Source organism: Sorex fumeus, unplaced genomic scaffold, assembly GCF_029834395.1.
Source record: "Sorex fumeus unplaced genomic scaffold, SorFum_2.1 ptg000014l, whole genome shotgun sequence".
NCBI lineage: Eukaryota > Metazoa > Chordata > Mammalia > Eulipotyphla > Soricidae > Sorex > Sorex fumeus.
This window is the reverse complement of record NW_026606071.1, coordinates 37,916,065-37,934,637: the sequence shown is the minus strand read 5'-3', so window position 1 is coordinate 37,934,637 and position 18,573 is coordinate 37,916,065. Positions and strand designations below refer to the sequence as shown.

Sequence of the window (18,573 nt, the reverse complement as noted above, 5' to 3'; positions counted from 1 at the left end):
CCGACCGGGCCCTGCTTTGAGAGCTGGATACCCCAAAGGGAAGCCACGCGCCATCCACGGTTTTCAAACACACGTTAACGACAGTAACATGAGAAGACAGAAGGGCAAAAATCTCAGCTCCCGATTCCAGTGGCCATGTAGCAGCAAGACCTCCATCACCACACGTGGCCCACGGTCACCATCCGCGTGGAGAGAACACTGTCCCTGTTACTCACGAAGCATCCTGTGGCCAGTGGGTCAGAGTCTCAGGGGGACGCTTGTCCCAGGGACAGCAAGGGCATGAGATGCAGGCCAGGCACCTAGGGATGGGCATCCCATTTCCCCAGGTCTGGGGCGGGGAGGGGGTCGCCCAACCAAACAAATGCTGACCTGTCACACGTCCTCCCAGGACCACCTGCCCCACGTCCACTTGCCTCTGGGGCGAGCCTCCTTAATCCCCCAAGTCCCCTCATCCCAGTCCTCCAGAAGGAGGCGGCCTGGGTGCTCCCTTGCTCTGCACGCATTCTACCTGCCTTTACTCTCCGTAACACGAGAACCAAGTCCTGTCCTGCACCTCGGCCCTAGCACCAGCCTGATCCTACGGAGATGCTGACACGGTGGGTGCCCGCACCCAGCACCAGCCTGATCCTACAGAGATGTTGACACGCAGGTGCCGGCCCAGGGCCGCACTGCACCGTGGGTGCCTGCCCCCTCCCCCATGCGCCCCAATGCACCCCTGTGGCGTCAGCTGGGTTACAGGGGTGGCATGGGGCAGAGAGGGGAGGTGCTGGAGCGGGCAGACCCCCACCCCCACCAACCCACATCCCCGTCACTACTTTCCAGTTACCCTTCCTTTGCCCCCTGCCTTGCAAGTAGAAGCTGAGGCCCGCGGACAGAGTTGGAGTGGACACCCTGAGAGGGTGCTGGGAGGTCGGCCCCGTGACCGCAGTTCCGGGTGGGTGGTGAGGAGCAGGAAAGGGAGGCAGTGCCAAGGCACGAGGGCGGCAGGCTGGGCTTACACGCGGTCGACCCAGGTTCGAGGCCCCGCACCCCAGAGAGTCCCCCCCCTCCCCCGGAGCCCACCAGGAGCGATCCCTGAACCCAGAGCCAGGAGTAAATCCTGAGCACCACAGGGTGCAGCCCCCAAACCAAAACCAACAAGCCCCCCAAAAAACAAATACAAAAGCCAAATAAACAAGGGTGTTTGGTTAGAGCGCTACTACACGGGAGGGGCAGGGGGGAGGCACTTGCCTGGCATGTGGCCAACCCCGGTTTGATGCCCAGCACCACACAGGGCTCCCCCAAGCACCACCAAGGGCACCTGAGCACTGAGTTAGGAGTAGCCTCTGAGCACCGCAGGGTATGACCCTCCCAAGCCACCCAAAAAGAGAGAGCTGGGTCCCTGCAGCCATCACCCGCTCCTGCTCGCACCCCTTCCCTCAGCCCTGGCCCCAGGAGGCCCGGGGTCCCCCTCCCTGGCCAACGTCTGCGCCACCCAGGGCTCCGCCCGCTCCTGAAGCTCCCTGGGCCCACTGGCCGCGTCCAGCTGCTCTGGCCCGAACAGCGCCTTGTAGGGTAAGGAAGCCGGCTTCCTCCCCACCCCGGGCCTGCCTCACGCCTGCCTGCCTCAGGGGGGCTGTTCCCTTTGGGCTAGTGACTAATGCCCTGACAGCAGACCGGAGCTGGACCAACGCCGGAGCTGGACAAAATGGGGTGGGGGAGAGGGGGGGCAAAGGGGAGGACCATTAGGGGAGGCACCTCCAAGGTACAGTCTGGGGAAAGGGTGGGGCGGAGAGACGGAGACGCCAACAGCCACACACACACACACACACACACACACACACACACACACACACACACACGCTTCACACGTTGTTAGTGGTTTCAGGGTGAGGGTGGCGCTACTGATTTTTTTTTTTTACAAAGGAGGGCAGAAGATCAGCGGGCATGGTGGGCAGGCCGAGCGCAAGTGCCAACAGCCACCCGCCCGCCCCGAGCCTCCTGCCCGGCCTTAAAAGGCTCCCAGATGGCCCGGTGACAAGTATCGGGGCACCCCTCTGCTCTAGAGCCCCTGACCAAACCCCAGGCGCGGCCAGGTTATACAGGGGGGTCTCGGGGGTGGCGGTGGTGGTGGGATATGGTTGGGGTGGGGTGGGGGTGGGGGGAGCCAGGCCCGGGGGGGCCCCCAAGGGGAGCTGCTGGGAGCTGAGTCAGAAGCCCTCAGCCCAGAGGTGAGGGAAGGACGGAAGCGAGAGGGAGGCGATGATTCAGCGCCCGGGCGGGCGGGGAGGGGCAGGAGAGGCCCGGCTGGCTGGACGGGAGCAAGGGGAGGAGGAGCCTCCAAGCCTACAGGACAAGCCAAGGGGCGAGCCTTTGGGGTCGGGGTGCGTGTCGGAGGCCGCCGGGATGCCCCCAAACACGGGGTCCGAAAGGCCCCGGGAGCACAGAGAGGGAGCGCTGCCTTCTCGCGCCCCAACCTCCTCCAAACACTGAGTGTTGTCCTCCTGGTGGGCAGGCCCAGGGCCATCCAAACCCCGGCTTCCCGTGAGACCTGTAAATCTAGGGTACATTGGCAGATGTCCGCCTCCGCCACGCGGGTGGGTGTGCCCCAGGCTGTACCATAAGCCAGTGGCGAGAGCCTGGAGAATTTAATCCCAGTCTCGCTGACCCCCGGCCCCGCGGCCACGGTCAGCTCACGGTCAGGCTGGGCCACCACCGAGCCAGCTCCCACACTGGGACTCGAGCCCCGCCCTGCCCCCCCGCACCCCAAAGAAGCCAGGACTGATGCAGGGGCAGGCGTCCGGCACCCCATGACGGTCGGTAAGACCGGGGAAGTGGCTCCCGGGGCCAGAGGTCTTATCCCCAGCAACCCCCCCCCCCCCCCCCACACACACAAGGTTGCTGTGAAGGACCCCGAGACATTGATGCAGGGCACAGCACCTGAGCACCACCAGGTGGGACCCCAAAACCAAAAGAAGAAGAAAAAAAACTGACGACACTCAGGGATGCTCGGTAGCCGGGTACCCTCCTCAGCTGCACCCACTTCGGGGCTTTGAGTTCAACGCTAGAGACAGGACAGCGGGGAGGGCGTCTGCCTCACACACAGCCAACATGGGTTGGTTCGATCCCCCCACCCCACCCCCCCAGCCATCCCATGTGGTTCCCTGAGCACTGCCTGGAAGGATCCCTGACTGCAGAGTCAGGAGTTATCTGAACACTGCCAGGTGTGGCCCCCAAAACAAACAAAACAAAACAACAAAAACCCCAGAAGGCTCGAGGTAAGCGGGCAGGGCAGAGGCCCTTACGAGCATCTTTTCAGGCTGGCTGGGCACAGGAAGTGACGTCACAGGGCTCTGACAGCTTTGAAGCCCTGGAGTCTTCTGCTCGGGGCTTGCCGGGTAATGGGCCTTCCCCTGGGGCCCTGTTCAGGGAAGCATTTAGCAGATGCGCAAATACAGAGCTCGGTGACTTCATGGGGAGGCGGGGGCTGTGCCGCCTAGCGCCCTGGGAACATGGTCCCCCTCCTGAGCTCCTTGCAAAGTGGATGCAGCAGGCGCACACACATGGGGCTCATGCCCCACCCCCGCCACCCGAGACCTCTGGACCTGGGAAGGATGCCTGCCCCCCCAACCCACTCCAAAGGACACACACACACACACACACACACACACACTCGCCTGACCGGCCCCCTACCTGGTCTCACGGCCAGAGAGGCACTGCAGCTGGCCTGACCCAGCTCGTTGGTGGCGGTGGCCGTGTAGCTGCCGGCGTCGGCTGCCCGGGCCTCCCGGAGCAGCAGCGTATGCCTCTCGCCCTCGGCGCGCAGGAGGAGGCGGCCGTCGCTGCGTACCGTCGACCCATCCTTCTGCCAGGTCACTGCGGGGAGATGGCCAGGTGATTGGGAGGACAAGCACTGAGCACCAAGCATCCCCCCCCCTTGCCCCAGGGAAGCCCAGGCCAGCCCTCCCCTCTCCCAGAGGACCCCAGCAGGCTCCCGTAACACACAGCAGTGGGGTCAAGACACTCACCCCTACATCCCCTCCCCCTCTCTGAGGGCCCAGGTGTGTGTGTGTGTGTGTGTGTGTGTGTGTGTGTGTGTGTGTGTGTGTGTTGGGGGGCGCCTGTCTCGGCTGGGACTCACCTTGAGGTGCGGGGTTGGCGGTGACAATACACTTGAGTAGCACGTCGGCCCCAGGGGCCACCACCGCGTTCTGCAGGGGGATCTCAAACACGGGGGCCTCCAGGGGCTCCTCACCCGCAGACACGTAGGAGTCGTCAGAGGACTCTGCCGGGGACACGGGACACAGATGACGGGACTTAGTCCCCGGGAGCCCATACCGGGACAGTGCTGGGCCCAGAGGGAGGGGGCTTCTAGAAGTGGGAGCTGGGGTGGGGGGAGGTGAAGGGTCTTGTTCCTGAATGCTTTGATGGGGAAGGGAAGGGCTGGGGAGGTGTCACGGGCTTAGGGCTCAGCCCCCAGCACCGTGTGTCCGCCAGAGCAGGGCTGGGGCAGCGTCTCATTCTCAGGCCTTGCATTGAACGGCTGGCCCGGATGGCCCAGGGTTGCTGGACACATGCTCACCCCAGAACTGCCTAAGTGCAGCTGGAAAGATTTCACTCCAGGGCTGGAGCTATAGCACAGTGGGTAGGGCGTTTGCCTTGCACGCGGCCGACCCAGGTTCAATTCCCAGCATCCCATATGGTCCCCTGAGCAGCGCCAGGAATGATTCCTGAGTGCAGAGCCAGGAGTAACCCCTTAGCATCGCCAGGTGTGACCCAAAAAGTCAAAAAAAAAAAAAAAGGCTTCACTCCCCTCCTCCCCCACCCCCCCAAGGAAAGCAGGCATTTTCCCCAACTGGGCAAACCGCGGAGACTCTGCATTCATCAATGTCAGGCCCCCTCCCAAGCTGACTACTGTTTTGTTTGGTGGCTATGGCCAGCTGTGCTCAGGGGCTATTTGGCTGAGTGACCGCTGGTAGTATACGCAGGGGACCATACGTGGCACCGAAGACCACATGTGACTCTGGGGTTGCTGGAAGCATACACTTCTGACTCAAGGGCTTTCCCTCCTGTACTCCCTCTCCAGCTTTCGGAGGAAGGTAGGACCCAGGCTGGGTCTTCACCCCGATCCGCCATCCGGGTAGGGCCCCAGGTAGGCCTCTCTGAGTGAGGCGCATGGGGGAACCAGTTCACTGCGACGTCAACTGGAAACAGCAGTTATCACCGGACAACAGCGTGCAGTGAACCGTGAAATGGGCGATGCCGCCAGACCCAAGAGGGGCGGCGGGAGGGCGTGAGAGTGGCCGCAGAGGCCTCTCCATTGCCTCCAATCTCGCGCGCTCATCCGCCAGAAACGAACTCCTTGCTGCACGCTGGCTGGAGAGTGGGGTTCAGAAGACACAGTCCCTGCCTGCAGAGATCAGAGCACCCCAAGGGGCGCACGTCTCTGGGTCTCTCCCAACCGGGATGCTCGACAAGCCAGAAGAGCACAGGGAACCCCGTGACTAGGGGTTAGAACAGTCACCCGGGACGTGCGGGACGGGACAGATACACAACCCCCAGGGTCTTGTTTGAAGGCCACACCCTGTGATGCTCAGTTGACTCCTGGCTCCGCACTCAGAGATTGCTCCTGGGGGTGCTCTGGGGACCCTATGGGGTGCTGGGGATCCAACCCACGTCACCCGCGTGCCAGACAAGTGCCCTGCCCGTGGCACTATTGCTCCAGCCCCAAAGCACAGCATCTTGCAGCACTGCACACAGGAGAATGCAGTCCCCGAGTGCCCCCTGCCTTTGACACAGCTGCAGGGATACAGTGACCTGGCTAGCTAGATGGCGGGGGTGCAGCAACACAATGACAGGGTAATGAAATGCAGTGATATGGCTAGCAGGATGACAGACCAAAGTTCTGATCACCCTGAGCCTGAAGAATTTTGTTTTCCCTTTCATGGTTTTTTTTTTTTTTTTTGGTATGGGCTGGAGCGATAGCACAGAGGGTAGGGCGTTGGCCTTGCATGCAGCCAACATGGCCGACCCAAGTTCGATTCCTCCACCCCTCTCGGAGAGCCCAGCAAGCTACCGAGAGTATCTCACCCGCACGGCAAAGCCTGGCAAGCTACCTATAACGTATTCGATATGCCAAACACAGTAACAATTGTCACAATGGAGACGTTACTGGGCCCGCTTGAGCAACTCGATGACCGTGATGGGGGGAGGTTTGCTCCAGAGGCCTGGAGGCCCCACTGACACCTCCCGGCTAATCGAATCAGCAGCTAGATGCCAAGGGCCCACAGATGAAGTGCTGCTCGGGCACCCAGGACCACACCCTCTCGGAGGTCTCTGAGGCTGCATCTGGCAGTTCTGGGAATCAAACCATCGAGCACATTCCAGGCGTGCACCCTAACTGTGGTACCATTGCTGGCCCCAAGGCAATATGACAATAGGTAGTAAGTCCCGTGGAAGAGACGCTGACAGGGGTTGGGGATGAAGTCAAGAATGGCTCCCATGGGGTCAGAGCAATAGCACAGAGAATAGGACGTCTGCCTTTCATGCGTCCAACCCAGTGGATCCCCGGCAACTCATATGGTCTCCTGGGCACTGTCGGGAATGATTTCTGGGCTCAGGGCCAGAAGGAACCCCTGAGCACCGCTGGGTGTGGCCAAATTCGATATGCCAGACACAGTAACAACAAAGTCTCCAATGGAGACGTTACTGGGCCCGCTTGAGTAAATCGATGATCAACGGGAGGGCCTTTACTTACTTTTATATGTGTGTATATATATATATATATATATATAGGCTGCCTGGATCCAAGGGGATGCTCAAGACGAGTAAGTTCACGGACTTGGGGACTCCTGGCTTTGGGTCAGGGGGTTAGGTGTTCGCCTTGCAAGCAGCCCACCCTGGCTCAATCTCGGGCATCACATATGGTCCCCCAGGGCCCTGCCAGGAGTGATCCCTGAGCACAGAGTAAGTGCTGACGACCTCCAGGTATGGCCCCCAAACCAACAAAAAAATAAGAATTTCTGGGGCTGGAGCGATAGCACAGTAGGTAGGGCATTTGCTTTGCACGTGGCCGACCCAGGTTCAATCTCCAGCATCCCATATGGTCCCCTGAACACCACTGCCAGGAGTAATTCCTGAGTGCAGAGCCAGGAGTAACCCCTGTGCATCACCGGGTGTGACCCAAAAAGCAAAAAAAGGGCGGGAGACCCAACACAGGCTGGCAGGACACACAGCTCGGTCATGCTGGCCACTGGGCACACTGACCCCAAAGGGGCCACAGCACCTGGACCTCGGTTCTGATCACAAACAGCAGAGCCCTGGGTGTCCTTCCCTGGGCTCTGCCCTTCCTGGGGGTCCCCGCCGCCCTCCACCCACCCACCCTCTTCCCTCTCCTGGGCCCTCACCGAGTTCGGGCGAGGTGGGCCGTGCCCGGCGTCCTCGAGTCTGGCTGCGGCCCCCACGGCGGTCCCAGGCCCCCCAGGGCCCATCTTCCTCCGGCCCTCTGCGCAGCCGCTTCTCGGCCTCGGGCCCCGCCCGGTTCTTCTCCGAAGTCGGGGTCGCCGCGGCGCCCTCGGGGCCGGGCGATGCCCAGGGCAGGAAGCGCACGGCCTGCGCCGCCGGTGGTTCCCGCTTGCGCCCCGCGGGGGCTTTCGTCCTGCCGTCGGGGGCATCGGCGGCGGGGGGCGGCACGGGGCTGCGGCACTCCTGGATGGCCCGGCTCCGCGTCAGCGGGAACTGGTCCCGCCGCCGCACCTCCTGCTGCGGGCCCTCCCCGAGTTCCGTCCGGCCCGCCGGCCCGCGGCTACGCGGCCTCCCCGGCTCATCCCCGGGCTTGGCGCTGGCGAGGGGCGGTGGCGGCGGCGGCGGGGGGCTGCCGGCGCGCGGGGTCTTGGGGGTGGAGGGCCGGGAGAAGAGCGGGGGCTCGCCGGGCTCGCGCGGGGACGGGGCGCGCTGGAGCGTGGCGCGCAGGGACTCGTGCGAGCGCACCAGCTCCTCCCGCGACGTGGAGCGGCGGATGCGGCCCAGCTCCTGCGCGAAGCGCAGCTCGAGGTCGGAGGCCGGGCTGCGCTGCCGCGTGCGCTCGTCCAGCGAGGCCGCCTTCTGCTGGAACAGGCGGCGCCGCTCGGCCACGCTGCCCGTGGGCGCGCGCAGCTCCTCCTGCGAGGCCCCCGGCGAGCCCCACGCCGCGCCGCCGTCCGAGCGCGGCTGCTCCAGCGAGCGCGCCTTGCGCAGGGGCACCCAGGGCCGCAGGGGCGCCGGCGGCGAGTCGCTGCGCTCCAGGCTGCGCCGCCGCTCCTCGAAGAACTGCAGTTTGTCCAGGATGCGGGAGCCGGCGCGCACCAGCCGCGGCGAGCGGCCCAGCGCCGACAGGCGGCCCGACGCCTCGCTCAGCGGCGTCTGCGGCCGCGACTCGGCCGTGCCGGGCAGCGACGGTCCCGACGACTTGGACTTCTTGCTCCGCTTCTCTTCGGCCGCGTCCTCCGGGGGAGCGGGCTCCGGGGGGCGCCGGTGGGGCGAGGCGGGGGGCGCCGCCGCCGCCGCCGCCGACGGCTGGGGGCTGGGGCCCGGCGGGGGCCGCTTCCCCACGCGAGGGGACGGCGGCGGCAGCAGCGCGGACTTGGATGCGGGCGGTGGCGCGGCGCGGCGCGGGGCTTCGCTGGCCGGCACGGGCTGCGGGTCCGGTTCCTCTTTGCACAGTTCGCTCGGAGGGATGCTGCTGCAGAACCGAGACGGGGAGGGGTGCACGATTCAGGGGGCCTCCCCTCCCCACGAGGCTCAGCTCGTGACAGGAACTGGGTGGGGTGGGGGGGGGAGGGGCATGCTGGGAAGGCTGGAGGTGGTGGGGACCCGGACCCGACCCTCCGCCCCCCTCCCGCGGCGACGAGGCAGGCACAGCCAGAGCAGGAGCAGGGGAGAGGGGGGCCGTCCCTGGGGGCTCCAGGAGACTGGGCTGAGGGGGAGGGTCCCAGGCGGGGACTCAGCCCTGGGGGCTCTGGCCGGCCCCCTCTCCCCAGTCCCTACCCACCCCTCCCCTCCCAAGCTGGGAAGGAGTGGAAACAAGTGAGCGGTGGAAAGACAAGAATGAGGCGCAAGACCCAGAGGATGGATGGAGGGGCGGTGGGGAGGGACCCTCTCAAAAAAAAAACGCAGCCCCCTGCCCTTTCTGTCCCCAGCTGGCCCCCCTTCCCCAGCAGCAGGACGCCCCCACCAGGGCCGAGGCAACAGGCCTGCAGGCAGCAACCCCAGTCCCCAGGATCACCCAGCACCTACTTCAGCCTGGAACCACCCCTCCCCACCTGCAGGAGGGCGCAGGTATCATTCGGGGCTCAAAAACGTGGGGTACTAGGCTATTCTCCCCTGGGATCCCTGTGCACCCCCCACTCCCGGCACAGGCCTCTGACTTTGTCCCGCCCTTGAGAGTTACCTTGAGTCCTTGGAAACCCCCCAAGCAGCACAGAAGCTCCCCCAAAGGGGTGTGCTCAGAAATAACTCAGCTCAGAAATAACTACCGCGTGGGCCTGAATAGGAGGTGTGGGGTGGGGTGGGGTGGGGGGGAGAAAGGGAAGGAGCTGGTCAGCCCCGAGTAGCCCCCTCCACCTCAACCCACAGAGCTGGCTCTGCTCCTCCCAGGTGGGCCCTGGGGGGGGCATGAGGAAGGGGGGCTGGACAGGGGGACTGTTGCAAAGATTAGCAGCAAGGATCCCCCCCCCCCCCCTCCGGCCCCGGCAGCATCCACGCCCTCATCAGGGCACCTCCCTCCAGGGAAACTTAGGAGCTGGCTCCCTCCACACTCCCGAGGCAGGCTCGTGTGAAAAAGCCGGAAATACACCCGGGGCGCTGCCGCATCTTCCTGGGCCCTCTCATCAGGACCCGTTACTAAGAAAGGTCCACGAGGAGCTGGGAAACTGAGGTTTACAGATGTCAGGGGGAAACCGACCCGGGGCACCTCGGGAGCTGATTCCCAGATAACCTGAGCTACTCCTGACCACCCCCCCTTCCCTCTAAAATTAAAAAAAAAAGGGGACTTTAGGGACATGGAGGAAGGGGAACTGTGCAGAGGGTCAGCCCCATGGATGAAACCGAAGGATGCCTGAGTGTCAGGACAGCGCTGAGTTGGGCACCCACCCTGCAGACCTCAACTCAAGAGACTCCAGCAATCCACAGGGTCCCAAGGGGCAGAACCTCAGCCTGATGCACCCCCCCTCAACACACATACAGAGGCAGCGCCTTCTGTGGGGAGGGACCCCAACGCCCCAGCAGTGGCCTCTGGGAACCAGGTGAGGCCCAAGGAGGAATTGGGGACAGCAGAGGCTGCCTGCCGGGCCAGCCCCTGTAGCACAGACATCACGACGGAAATGGGTTCCTCCGAAGTTGCCATAGCAACTCCGGGCTCCTCCGCCTGGGGCCTGGCAAAGGCAGGCCGGAAAGGAAAAGGCAAGTCCGGGGCACAGGAGCGCCGGGTTAACGCCAGCCTGAGAAGCTGGGGCCCCCCAACTCCGAGGCTGCCCTGGCCACCGGCTCTCCGGGGCCCACCCCACCCCATGCTGTCTCCCCTCACCAAACACCACCCCTTTGGCCCCTCCTCTCTCCTCCATGCTACCTCCCACACTCCATTACCAGTCAGACCCCCTCTCGACTCCCCCAAAGCACCCCCCAATACCTCTATCGCCAGCCACTCCCTCCTCTTCCCCACCGGCACACCATCCTGTCTCTGACAGCCCCCCCAAATCTCAAAAAAATGGCTCCTCGGCTGCCGGCTCACCGCCCACTCCAAGGCCAACCCTCAGGCACCCCGGGGCCTTAGGCCTCGGACCAGGGAGTGTCACAGGCCAGGGAGCCCCTCTGCCCCTCTGTCATCTTCCTCTCACACGGCTCCCCAAGCCCCCCGCCACCTCCCCCAGACCCCACGAGCCTTCCTTCCTGGCTTGATCCAGTGGGTCTGGCCCAATCTCTGCCCATACCCCCTCCACACCCCTCCACCTCGACCACCTCGCTCTCTGCCAACGCCGGCTGCCCGCTCGCCTGCTCTCCAGGGAGCCGCCGCCAGGAAAGGTTCCGTGTTGCCCAGAAAAATTAAAAAAAAAAAAAAGGCGCACACGGGAGCGGCAGTGTGCAAAGCTGAAAAGGCGGCAGCTGCCGAGACAGCCGGAGCGCAGGGGGGTGGGGTGGGGGGGAATCCTGGGGACAAGTGGAGCCTGAATGGGCGAGGAGGGAGAGGGCCCCCCCCCGGAGGGGAAGTGGAGATCTGGGTGGGGGGTGGGTGGTTGGAGATCAGGGAAGGGTCGAGGAGTGCACGAGATCATGGAGAGGGCACGGTGAGCTGGCACGGGTGGGCGACAGAGGCCGGGGGCGGCGAGAGGAGCGGGCCGTGTGGGCGAGTGGAGGGGGGTGGGTGGCTGGGGGGGGGGCCAGGCGTGGAAGCGGAGGATGGTGGGGGTGGCGGATGGAGGCGTGAGGGGCAGAGCAGACAGCACGGTGAGGTGGGGCAGGGCGGCCCGCACGGAGACGGTTACTTACACGTGGATCGAGAGCGCCCGTCCTCGGTACAGACTGAATGCGCTGCCGTACGCGTCACTGGCCACCGCAAGGCTATCCTCTGACCCCCAGCTTGCGCCCACCAGATTAGCTCGGGACGCCCGCACCAGCGGCTCCACCCCCAGGTGCCGAGGCCCGGCCCCGGTTGCCTGTGCTTGCCTTGGGCTGCCCGGAGCGTGGCGGGGGCCACCCCTGCTGCCCGCGTCCTGTTTCAGCACCGTCTGCCCGCTGCCCCACCAGCTCACTTGCTCCTCCGATGTGCCCGTCACGGAGGTCGGGGGGGTGTCCAGGGAGGTGCCCACCAGGGTGTCGGAGCCCCCTGGAGAAAGGAGGGTGGTAAGGTAGGGGGCGTCTCCCCGGGAGCGGGGTGGGGGTGGGGTGGGGGTGGGGGGGCCGGGTGGCCTGCCAGCCCTCCCGCAGCGGCGGGCTCTGAGGAGCGCTCACCCGTGGGGGTGCTAAGGGCCCCGTCATCCCGAAGCTCCAGGCGCTGGGTCCCCGGCACATCGCTGATGTCATCCTCGCCCGTCTCCGAGTCTGGAGAAGAAGGGTCTGTGTGGGCCGGGCCTCCCGCTGCCTCCTGGCTCCCCCGCGGCGGGGAGCCGGCACCAACTTCCGCCCGCTTGTGTCCCCCCACATCCTGGGTGGCTCAGGGGAACGCCTCCTTGCGCGCCAGGCCCCCCGACGAGAGCGTTCTCTGCCCCCAGGCCCCCACAACTCACCCTGGCCACTTTGGTGAGCATCCCCAAAGCGACCGTCTGCCCTCCCACCCCCCACCCCACGACCCAGCCAACTGAGAAGAGACCTCACCCCTGCTCCCAGCCAACCAGCACAGCGTCACTTCCCAGTGACACCCACACAAAACGAAACAAAACAAAAAAACAAACAGAACCAAGGTCCTCGGTGCCAAAGTTTGAAATGCGGGGTCCAGGCTCCCAGTAACAAAGGGGCATCACCTCAGAGTGGGCCAGTCAGGGCACGCGACCAGCCACCACGGGACCAGCCTGACCTCCACCCCAAACCAGTTGAAGTGCATCGGGGTACAGCTGCCGGCCAGGCAGGGGAGGGGAGAAGGTCTGGGCTGGGGCCAGTTTCCTACCGTAACTTTGCTTTCTGCAGGAGCGGAAAACTTCGCTTCCGTAGGAGCAGCAGGAGAGAGACATGGACAGACCGTTATCAGAGTGTTTGTGGGGAGGGAGGGCGGGCGGGCGGGATAGAGGGCACGTGAGGGTGCCCGTGCCCAGGGATACCCCGGGGGGTGGGAGATACGGGACATAGGCAGCCCCTCTCCTCCGACAGATCCTCACCAGCACTGGAGGGGCGCATCTGCCACCCCAGCCACATGCCCACATGTCCGTCCACACACACACACACACACACACACACACACACACACACACACACACAGCCGCAAACCCCAACCCCCATGGGGGCCAGTGTCCCCCCACCCCCTGCCATGTGCTTGGAGTCCTCTGCATCATGATGGGACAGGCACCCCCTGAGAGTGGACTGGGAGTAGTCTAAGAGCAGTTTTCCCGACATATTTTCCACTTTTCCTAGATTCTCGCATATTCTGTGCCTCAGTTTCCGAGTGCCGTGACCTGAGTCAGGGACCGACAGTCAAAGCTCGGCAGTGAACCACGGCTCATTCCCTCCTTCCCACCAACCTGGTCCCGTGGAGCACAAGGGAGCCCAGGACCATAATGAGGTGCGCTCAGGGGCCCCACAGCCAGGGGAGCTTTCGGTGGCAGAACACAGGGAGGCCTTCTGGGGTGGGGGTTGCATGGGGGTGTGTGTGGGGGAGCCCCCCACATCTCTTGGGCTGTCCTCAGGGCTGGGGAGAGCCGTGAAGGGGCAGGGACAGAGCAGAAGAGTGTGTGAGTGAGAGTAGCGAGCCCTGGTCCACGCACCATGGGTGAGTCGGCCGAAGGCCCGGCGGGAGTGGCCGCTTTTCTGAAAGAGAAAAGTCAGAAGGAGAGATTGAGGGAGAAGCGTTCTGGTGGCTGAGGGTTCCTGCCCAAACCTCACTAGCAAACAGAAACTCACTCCAGGGACCAGCATGCGTGTGTGTGTGTGTGTGTATGTGTGTGTGCGCGTGTATGTGTGCGCGTGAGTGCGTGTGTGTGCATGCATGCGTGTGTGTGCTTGTGTGTGTGAGTGATGCGTGTGCATGTGTGTCCGTATATGTGTATGTGTGTCTGCCTGTGTGTGCGTGTGCGATTCTGCTTGTGTGCGGGCGTGTGTGTGAGTGTGTGTATGTATGCGTGTGTGCATGTGTGTGTGAGTGTGTGTGTGTGTATGTGCATGTGTGCGCGTGTGTATGTGCGTATGTGCGTGTGTATGTGTGTGCACTGTGTGTGTCCGTGTGTATGTGCGTGTGTGAGTGTGCTTGTGTGTGCGTGTGTGAGTGTGTGTGCATACGTATGTGAGTGCATGCATGTGTAAGTGTGCTTGTGTGTGTGTGTGTGTGTGGTAGCGGAGAGCAAAGTGGGGAACAGGAATGGGCTGAATCGGCTGGGGGCGCCAGGCTGCCTGGCAGGAATGCCCCCACTTTGGCTCGTCTGCCAACCTCCCGGCCCAGTGCCAACTTGGCCTGAGCAGGAGCAGCGGAGGAAGGAGCAAAGAGGGCAACGCTGTGAGGGCGATTCTGGGGCTGTTGACAGGCAGAGGCTCCCAAGCCGGAGAGGAGCCCACGGGGGTGGCCTGCGGGGACCAGGGATGTGACACAGGCAGCTGATGAGGTGCAGGAAGGGAAGGGGCGGGGAGATGGAGGGACAAGGACACAGATTCCTGGGGCGTGGGGGGGAGGGGAAGGAAGCCAGATACCTGCGACCTCTTGAAGGTGTCCAGCAGGCGGGGGGAGGGGGGGGAGGGGGGGGGGGACAGAGGCCCAGCTCGGCCTCAGGAAAGTAGGGGGAAGGCCGGCCCGCGGCTGGCCGGCAGCAGCCCAGGAGGGGGAGGGGGCTGGGATTTCTTGTTCTCAGGGCCCATCCCTGCCGCTCCGGGGAGCTGGGGAAGATGGAAGGCTCCAGATGGGGTGCGGGGGGAGCCGGGCGGGGCCGGGGCTGGACAGAGGCTAGCCGGGGGGCCAGGTGGTCAAGGATCAAGACGGTAAAGCAGGTCAGAGGCGGCCGCGGGGGCATCCCCGGGTGGTCGCGGGGGTCCTGCGTGCGGGCCGTGAGGTGGCGGGGCGGTGGTGGGGATTGGGGGGGGTCTACCCTCCAGCATGGGGAGGGGCTTGCACACCAGGCAGGGCCCAGGCCAGGGAGCCCCGCAGAAGGCGCCCAGGGCTAACGGGCCCCGGGGCCCGGCCTCACTGACCCGCCCTCTCCCGGGGCGCCCGGCCCTGCCCGCCCCCTCCCCGCGCCGCCCGCCCCCGGAGCCCTCACCTGGAAACGCTTCTTCACCCACAGCTTCTTCATGGCGGGGGAGGGGGCCGGGCCGGCGGCCGGGCGAGGAGGGGACGGAGGGGGCGGGGCGAGGAGGGGGCGGAGCCGGGGCGGGCCGGGGGCGGGGCGGGTCGGGGGCGGGGCCGGGCGCGAGCGGCCGGCGGCGGCGGAAGGAGCCCGGGGCGGCGGGGGCGCGGGCTGGAGTGGGGCGGGCGGAGCGGCGGCGGCGGCGCCCCTCCCCCTCCAGCCTGCTGCACCCCACCTGGCTTCCTCATCTCCAACCAGTTCCCCTTGCGGTCCCTGCGGTGGCGCTCTCAAGCTCTCCGCACCCGCAGTGCCCTAAGCACTTAGGGAAACTGAGGCACAGAAAGGCCGGAGGTGGGGTGGGGTGGGGGCGGGGGTCGTGGGAGAAGAATGCGGGCCGCTCTGATCGGGAGCCCTCTGCGGACTTTCCGCAGGCTCTGGAGGTCAGCCGCGTCTTGCACACGCGCGCGCGCGCGCACGCCGCACCGCACGCCCGCAGTGCCCACGGTGTGTGTGTGGGGGTGGCCCAACTCTGCTGGGCACAGCGCCACGCGGGTGGGGGGCCCCCGATTGCGTGCGGGTCGAGGGTCTTCGGGATGGCACAGTGACATGGACCCAGGCTATGGAAAACTTGGAGCTCCCAGGAAACCAGAGAGGGACCCTTGAGTTTCTTGATGGTGGGTACTCTGTCCCTCGGGTCGCACCCCCTTCTACCCTCATCATCACACACACAACATACACACACAAGCTAAGGGGTCCACGGGCACGTGTATTATTCATAAATTCAACCCACCTTCTCATAGGTAAACACACTCGCTGAAAAACATCATCTTCTCAGCACCCTGCCCTCGCCTACACGATATTCTCCTCCTACCTCGACAGAACTGAGTTCCTTTAGCATTTCCTCAAGACACTATAAATAAATTGGTACCTCATTTACCAGACCTGGTAGCTTGAACCCCTTAAGGACCCTTCATTGGCTGGATTTCGCTGATGGGGGTGGGGAGAGAGTTGGAGGCTAAAGATGAGAGAAGTTCTGTCACTCAGTCAAAACTTCTGGGTTCAATCCTCACATGTCCCTGGAACTAAATGTCTACCCCTCCCCCCGCAATACAACAAGTCGTGCCAAGCTTGGCTTCTGAGATATTTCTACCAAGTATCATTAACATTTATGGCATGCTTACAAGGCACCTAGACTCATTCTAAGCACATTACATGAATTAACTCAATCCTCCCAACAAAAAATTCCCCGGCACAAAGAAGCTATGTACCCTCCGGAGGTCACACTGCCAGTCACGCAGGGAGGCAGGATTTGAACCCACCATGCACTGTCACTGAGTGACTACGATTTCTCCCAAAGATGTCACATGCTGATTGGAGGGAAGATCCCCTTAACGTGCGTGTGTGTGTGTGTGTGTGTGTGTGTGTGAAGCCTGGGATCAAACCCAGGACCTCACACTTGCAGAGCAGGTGGATCTAACACAAAGTTGTAGTCCCATCTGGACTTACCTTTATTTGTTTGTTTGTTTTGTTTTTGTTTTGAGGCCACACTCAACTGTGCTCAGGGCTTGCTCCTAGCTCTGTGCTCAGAGATCATTCCTAGCAAGCTGGAGAGAGAGGCGGTGCTGAGGATTGAAACCAGGTCACTGCCGCACTATCTATCCAGCCCAAGACTTCACTCCTTTAAAGCACAGAGCCTGGGAGCCAGAGTGATAGTAGAACAGGAAGGGCATTTGCCTTGCACAGAGCTGATCCAGGTTCGATCTTGGCATCCCCCCTGAGTCTGCCATGGGTTATTCTTAAATGCAGAACCAGGAATAAACCCGGGAGCTTCACTGGATGTGACCCCCAAACAAAACAAAACAACAACAACACAACAGAAAAGCACAGAGCTAGGAAGTGGGCCCAGTCTACACAAGCACGCCCAAGTGATTCCAGCTACCAAGAGTGCTTTGCTCATTTTCACTGCATTTCTTGAAATTCCTCCAGTTTGGGACCCTTCCATCCCTGGGGAGGAGGCAGGGGGCAGACCACATCCGACTCTGCTCACTACTCGTTTCTGGCTCTGTGCTCAGGATCACTCCCGATGGGGCTCGGGGGATCCTGTGCGGTGCTGGGGATCGAACCCCAGCCTGGTGCTATACTATCTCTCAGGCCCATCTGAGGCTTTTATTCCGAAGTTGAAGACCACACTCCTTCTGGGGTGGTGTTCCCCGCGGCTCGCATACTGTGTGCAGATAGACACGCCTGTGCAGAGGCAAGTGTGACCACAAGCCAGACCCGGTCGGTTACAGCCACTAGACCCCCGATGCCGATGGGGCGTTTGCCCTGTCCACCCCGAACACACCCACTCACAGATGGGGAGCTGAGTGAGGAGAGGGGTAACTTGAGCCCCTGTTCCCCAGGAGAATCCGAGGGGCTGGCACATTCCGTAGCAAAAATAACCAATGGGCAGCAGGCGTGAGTGACGGGACAGCTGGGTGAGGAGAGGCCCGTGGGATTCTGTGTTCCTGCCCGGGGGCCCCATGTTGCTCACCCTCTCCCGGCTGGCCTGGGGTGTGCGCCTGCGCTGTGGCTCCCTCAGCTGGTCCCATTTCTCTTTCTGGTGGGGCGACAGTGTCCCTGCCACTCCCCAGCCCCCAGCCTGCCCATATCAGCACAGCTGGCCCTTTGGAGCAGAGATGCCCTGAGCCCTCAAGTTGATCTTCCCTACAGACCTCACTCTGAGGCAGGCCCACCCAGTGCCCTCCTGCGAGCCTCCTCTTCCTGCCTCGATGCATTTCTTCTTGCCACCACCTCGTTCACCCCACTCTGTGTTTCTGACACACTTCATATGTGGGGGGGGGGAGGAGTGGGGTGTTGGGGCCACACCTGGCTGTTCTCAGGGCTTATTCTTTTTTTTTTTTTTTTTTGCTTTTTGGGTCAAACCCAGTGATGCTCAGGGGTTACTCCTGGCTCTGCACTCAGGAATTACTCCTAGCGGTGCTCAGGGGATCATATGGGATGCTGAGAATCGAACCCGGATTGGCCACGTGCAAGGCAAAGAAACGCCCTACCCGCTGTGCTATCGCTCCAGCCCCCTCTCAGGGCTTATTCTTGGTTCTGTGCTCAGGGATCACTCCTGGCAGCTTTGAGGGACCATACGGGATGCCAGGGATCAAACTCAGATCGACCGAGTGCAAAGCAAACATCCTGCTTGCTGCCCTATTGCTCCAGCCCCGTGCTCTGTGATGTCAACTTAGTTTTCTTGCCTGTCGGGAAAATTTAATTTTCTTCCCCCTGGAAAGTCATCTAAGGATGACAGTCATCTTGATCTGACCCCTCATCCCACTTCCCATCACCTCCTCCCCGTGCTCACATGTACCACACGTGTGCTTGTCCCAAGCACATAGAAAAGTGACTGGCACACGAGGGGCTTTCGGTAGAGACGGGTGGTCGAGCAGAGTTGCAGGGGTGTGGGAGGCAGGGAGGGGGATGGGACATCTTCCTGGGTCAGCTCCTCCATCCAGCCTTCCTGCCTTCTCTATCTGCACCCAGAGTCTTTCTTTCCCAAGAAACGCAAGGAGACTATCTCATATGTTGCTCTGGCTCTCATGGGGAGGACAGTCCCGGCTCCGGGAGTCTGGAGACTCGGGTTTTCTGCTCT

The 18,573-nt window shown here is 63.1% G+C and overlaps 1 protein-coding gene across 1 annotated transcript in view; it reads right to left on the bottom strand.

The window, feature by feature from the left end:
* Nucleotides 1-14,969, bottom strand: part of SPEG (striated muscle enriched protein kinase) — a 66,178-nt gene extending 51,209 nt beyond the window's left edge. Inside the window, 8 exon segments of the mRNA XM_056111690.1 lie at nucleotides 3,673-3,855; nucleotides 4,121-4,264; nucleotides 7,386-8,698; nucleotides 11,500-11,836; nucleotides 11,962-12,051; nucleotides 12,614-12,643; nucleotides 13,425-13,467; nucleotides 14,904-14,969. Of these exon segments, the coding sequence (XP_055967665.1) occupies nucleotides 3,673-3,855; nucleotides 4,121-4,264; nucleotides 7,386-8,698; nucleotides 11,500-11,836; nucleotides 11,962-12,051; nucleotides 12,614-12,643; nucleotides 13,425-13,467; nucleotides 14,904-14,936 (2,173 nt within the window). The 5' untranslated portion in view covers nucleotides 14,937-14,969.
* Nucleotides 14,970-18,573: the final 3,604 nt, after the last annotated feature.